At 44.1% G+C, this 6,000-nt stretch overlaps 1 protein-coding gene across 3 annotated transcripts in view; it reads left to right on the forward strand.

The window, feature by feature from the left end:
* The window catches only part of pax5 (paired box 5), a 38,232-nt gene that overhangs the window by 16,931 nt on the left and 15,301 nt on the right, over positions 1-6,000 (forward strand). For all 3 annotated transcript variants that reach the window (XM_068727185.1, XM_068727187.1, XM_068727186.1), the window contains exon 5: positions 2,839-2,971. In XM_068727185.1, coding sequence (XP_068583286.1) covers positions 2,839-2,971 — 133 coding nt within the window. The remainder of the gene's footprint in view (positions 1-2,838; positions 2,972-6,000) is intronic.

Here is a 6,000-nt window from a genome sequence, read left to right on the forward strand (position 1 = left end):
CTCAAACCCCAGCCCCTCCGCAGCTGTGTCCCTCCCCCTCTGATGAGGGCTGATGGCGCTGTATGAGCGGTGGAATTGACAACATTTACGGGGCCGAATGAGAATGATCCATCTTCCTTAGCGGGCCTGTCACCCCACTGGCCAAACTTCATCATGGCCAATTATCACGGCAGACCCCGTTCTCCTGTGCCGCTGCTGCTGCCTGGCCCCCATCTACATGGCTACATGGACACATTAGACACCATTATAATAAGACAGAGGGCGGCCAAGATGGGGGAGGAGGGGTGCAGGGATAGCGTGTATGATTGGGTGAACAAAAAAAAAACTACAGGTGTGATGTGTGAAGTGGGGGAGAGAGGGAGAGAGGGGCGTTACGAGAGAAAAGACGGCTTAAAAATGTGTCGGAACTGTAAAGAGAGAGAGAGGGGGGGGGGGGGGGGGGGGTTGTGGGTGTGTTGTGTAGTGTACTGGGTAAGCTCTTATTTGGCAGGTCACAGTCCAGTGGTTGTGTTGTGTGTTGACGAGCACAGGGGTGTTTAAGAGGTCAGTGAGCACAAACACACGCCTGCACACACACACAGATGCAGAGGTATTAAAAGGGTCAGTGCAAAACTATCACCTCGTCACCTAAAGGAAATTCTGATTGATGTCATTAGTGTACGCTCGCGCGCACACACACACACACACACACACACACACACACACACACACACACACACACACACACACACACACACACAGAAAAAAGAGGAGTGAATCCAGTTCATGAGGGAAAGTGGACAATGTTTTCTGTCGGTTAGTGTACAAATTAACTCGTAGCCATTGTGGAAGTAAGTCACACGAATGTTGTGATCACTTAACACGAGAGAGGGTGGAGCTAAATACGACAATTAACTTTCATGAATTGAAAACACTGTGAAAGGGTTGAAGTTCTAAGACGAAAACACAGACAACTCCCAGACTGGTCAACACGGTGGTAACGACCTGTCAATCACAAGGTAGCCCCTCCCTAAAGCATACCCTGCTTCATGGTCTCTTTGACTCTAAATTGTAGAAGACTTGAAACTAGAGATTGAGACCATAAACTAGTAGTAGGGTCATTTTCTCATAGACTTCTATACCATATGACCCAGGAGACCGGTGTTTGTATCCCATGTGAAACCAAATTCAATGTTCTTCTAAATTAGGTGGGCTACGTGGGAGGTTACATAAAAATAACACAGTTCTTTTAGTCCAAACCATGATTATCCTTTCCTTAACCTTTAGTTTTGTTGCCTAAACATTAAATTGTTTCCGTGGTGGCAGCGCGTCATTTCAACACATTACCTGCCACCACCACATTATGGGTTGTTAAGAAGTTGCTATCATTTTACGTATTTCTGTGAGATCACGTTGCAATAAACACACACACACACACGCACACACACACACACAGGCAGGTAATTTGCCCATCATGAGCGTAGCAGCCCTGAGAATTGGTGGTTAATCTATATATAGTTGGTCATCAGTGTCAACAGCATCACTCTAAATCACCACACACACACACACACACACACACACACACACACACACACACACACACACACACACACACACACACACACACACACACAGATGAGGTGGAGAGATAAGGATGGATGGGTCATGGTTCGGTGTTCGGGTCAGACACAGGTGAGCGGACAGTTTCAATTATCCATCTATCTGTCTGCATTTTGGGTTAGTGAGAGAGAAGGCTAACCAGGTTGTTATAGATGCATGATCCCGCCTCATCCAAAGGTCATGATCTTCATTGTACTGCAGACAATAGATGTTATATTTAGACTTATATTTTTAGCGTTTTGTAATGTGATTTTAAATTTTTTATTAAATGTGTTGCACAAGTATGGCACATGTGCAATCAGAAGAGGTTTGGTAATAGGAGTATGGAAATAAATTACTTAAAAAAAGAATAATCCTTTAACAAATTGAATAAATAACATCTTTATTATCTTCTACTTGCAAAGAATTGACAGTTTCATCCTCCGTATGATGAACCAAATGATACTATTGTTTTTTTTTTAAAACATGTATTTTGACTCTTTTTGATTTGAACTGTGACTTCAAGCTTTTACTTTTTTGAAGCTTCTCAAGAGCGTTTGCACGGAGAATAAAAAAAACGTACAGCTAGACAACAAGCAAGATATTGCTCTGTCGCTTCTGCCTCCGCTTCTCTATAGGTTTTTACTTTCTGTAGAGTGTGTGTGTGTGTGTGTGTGTGTGTGTGTGTGTGTGTGTTGAGTGCACTGGGAGACTGTGCGTACGTGTGCTGAGATGATCACAGTTCTTATTGTTGTTGGTATCTTGGGAGACAAGAGGCTTTGTGTTAGCCATGGTCTATGCGATGCAACAGTGTGTATGTGTGTCTGTGTGTGTGTGTGTGTGTGTGTGTGTGTGTGTGTGCGAGGGTGAGAGAGATGAAGAGAAAGAGGGAGCTGATCCTGTGGTTATAGACTGTTGGACTTAGTGGTACAGTAAATCCCTGTCTTTGTAAACAGATCAATAAACTCTCAACTGTAGGTGTGTTTCTGTATGTTTCTCTGTGTGTGTGTGTGTGTGTGTGTGTGTGTGTGTGTGTGTGTGTGTGTGTGTGCATGTGTGTGTGTGCATGTTTGTAAAGCTTCTTTAGTAAGAGGGAGGGGGCTGCATGTTGGAAAATGTAGCAGGATATCACAAACAGATTGATCACATCCGTGAGCAACAGCGCTGCAGTATATTCACATTGTATGGAACAGAAAACCTCATACCTTGTTCTGCTCTATTCTTTTCTCTCTTCTCTCTCCACTTCCTGTCTCGGCCCAGACTTCCGATTACTCGACCATGGCCTCGCTAGCTGGCGGACTGGACGAGATGAAGAACAGCTTGGCCAATCCCGGTGCAGGGGCGGAGTTAGGAGCCAGCGTGTCGGGTCCACAGTCCTATTCACTCGTCCCAGGTAAGAAAGACGCCCGACCAACATCTGCACTCTGAATTATACTTTTTGTTACCTGGTTAAAAACTAAATCTATTTATATATAAGAAAAGAAAGACGTATTGTCAACGTTCTTGATTTTTTGGCAACACACCTGAATGTGTATACATTACTTTGTAACCAAATCAAATTGCACAGTTCTAGTGTGAATTTTAAGCCTTATATGTTTTGGGTGGGACATAGTCAGTGACGTTTTATGCCCAGTGCGGTTACATTTGATTTATGGTAAGAAACTTGAGTTCAAATATTTCTATCATCATTTTAGTAAATAAAATAAAAAAAAACAACAATACAATAAGCGTAATTTTGCAAATCAACAACAACAACAAAGACTCTGATTTTAGGTGAGAATATTAAATCTCGAGCATCCATTTAGGAAAGCTATGCTACAGAATAATGATAAGATGCAAGTTTGCAGCTAATTGAATCTATTGGGACTGATGTGATGCATTTTGTTGCTCTGGCAGTGGGATCACAACTAATTCCACATCAATATATGCAAGAGAGAATTTACTCATAAATCCACTGGAAAAACTCCAGCCTTTACTGCACAGGTCTGTACAGTAATTCACATTCCAAACACACTGCAGCCGAACGCCTTTTAAGTCTACCGCAGCAGCTACATGGACTCTAAGTGATTGAACCTGTTTAAAGACATCAGTGCTTTGGATCTCATGAGAGGCAAGAAGCCCAAAGGAAAGGAGGAAAAGAAAGGCGGAACGACGGAGGGAAAGTGAGAGTCTCGTCTCTCCCTCCGTCTCCATTTAAGGGGCGCCCGGGAGAGGCAGTGGTTAATTAAGAGCAGACCTGGGAGCACTTGGCAAAGGCTTCGACCGTTCCCATCTATAATGAGGGGAATCATAGAGCTGGGAATTTGGGATATCTGGGAATGCGCTCTTTTTTTTGTGCCCTTTGAAACCGCCGAGGAATATTACCTGCTCAAGTCAAGAGAGAGAGAGAGAGAGACACAGAGGAAAAGGGAAGGAGATAAACAAAATAATAAGAATTCCATTTCTGCTTATGCATGCAAACACACACATTCATATTCACACACACACACAGCTTCTTAATAGTATGCATGCATTTCCATGCCGGCTTTTTTCCTCAGAAGCTCCCTCTAGGGGATCAGACGTCTGCGTGTTCGATGCGACGCTATTGCACCCTTGACATGCCGATACTCTGGACACACGGCGTGGAACAACATTTACACATTCAATATTCCTTTCTGAGGCCTTTCCAAATCTGTAGGAACATTTTTTTTGCTTTACCCTGAACTCCACATAGTCCACTCCAGTGCAGAGGGACACACGGTACACCCTTGGTTCCCTCCAGGTTTGACATATGTTGCTCTGATGGCCGTTTGATGGGAAAGCGTTGGATGGGGAGACGGTGAAAGAGAAAGGGAGGCAGAGGATGTGTGCTCGTGTAGCTGCGAGTGAGCACGGAGAGGAGACTTGTACTTGTTTCGTTGACCTCTACGGCAAAGCTGTGGAGAACAGATACATCAACACAACTGGCATACATATGCACAGATACACTGCGTGCACAGAGGCACAAACACACACACACACACACACACACACACACACACACACACACACACACACACACACACACACACACACACACACACACACACACACACACACACCTCAGAGGATCTGGCCCTGTCTGCCCCCTCTAAGTTGGGCTGTGGAGAGTCCATCTCTTCCCTCTTCCTCCCTCTCCTCCGTGCCCTGTGCACTGACCCTGAGCGGATGAGTAGCCCGTCTGCACTAATGCCTCGCTGTCGCGTCAACCAGCGAGAAAAACTTTACTACGCCGAGACAGGAGAGAGGAGGCGGAGAGGGACAGAGGAGGCTGGAGTAGAGAGGGGATCTGTGGGAGAGAAACACAAGTAGGGAGGGAGGGAGGTGAAGAGGCACATATTAAGTGAAGAGGAGAGGAATGGGAGCAGATGAGATGCTGGAGCCTCGGTTGATTAGTAACCTGTATTTTTTTTTGCTTACTTCCTTTCCTCTTATCATCTCTTCTCCAATTTCTGTTCGCCTTGATTGTTATTTATATTTTCCAGTAAAGCCGAATCAGCTGATAGTCTTTTTTTCCCTGAAGTGTTTTTTTTAGCAACACTATCGACGTGGCTCTAATGAGGCAATGTCAGTCGGTCGTTCCGCTGCTTTGGTCCAGACCATAGACAATATATAAGAGGTGGACATAGTCAACTTGACGTCACCCATTGGTTTGTTGGCTGGCATTTTGAATCCTCCAGTTTGTCATTTTAGCTTTTGCCATCTTGGCTTTTTGCAACCAGTGTTACACATACTAAAATATTACAATTAACTTTCATGAACTGAAAACACACTGTGAAAGGGTGAAGGTTGTAAGATGAAAACACAGACAACTCGCAGACCGGACAACACCGCGGTAGCGACCTGTCAATCACAAGGTAACCCCGCCCTAAAGCATACCCTGCTTTATGATCTATTTTGGACCATAATTGACTAAATGAACATCATGCTGTATTGAAGAAGACTTGAAACTAGAGATTGAGACCATAAACTCATGTTTACAATGTTTACTGAGGGAATAAAATCAAGTGAAAAGTAGAGTCATTTTCTTATAGACTTTTATACAATCAGACTTCTCTTTGCAACCCGAGGAGTCGCCCCCTAATGGCCATTAGAAAGACTGCAAGTTCATGGCACTTCCACATTGGCTTCACTTTTTAGACCCAGAGGCTGCTGCCTGGTCCAGACTGAAATGTCTCAATTTTGTACAGACATTCATGGTCCCCGGAGAGTGTATCCTAATGACTTTGGTGACCCTCTGACCTTTCCTCTAACGCCACAATGAGGTTACCATTTCAGTGTTTGAGTAAAATGCTTGACAACTTTAACTTTTAATCTTGCACTGCCATCATGTAAAACATGTAACGTTTCTAATGACCAAATTCCTGCAATAGCTAATGACATTCCCATCAGCCTCAGCTGTAC

This window comes from Cebidichthys violaceus, unplaced genomic scaffold, assembly GCF_023349555.1.
Source record: "Cebidichthys violaceus isolate CVI_PGR_0920_01 unplaced genomic scaffold, fCebVio1.0.p SCAF_4, whole genome shotgun sequence".
Lineage (NCBI taxonomy): Eukaryota > Metazoa > Chordata > Actinopteri > Perciformes > Stichaeidae > Cebidichthys > Cebidichthys violaceus.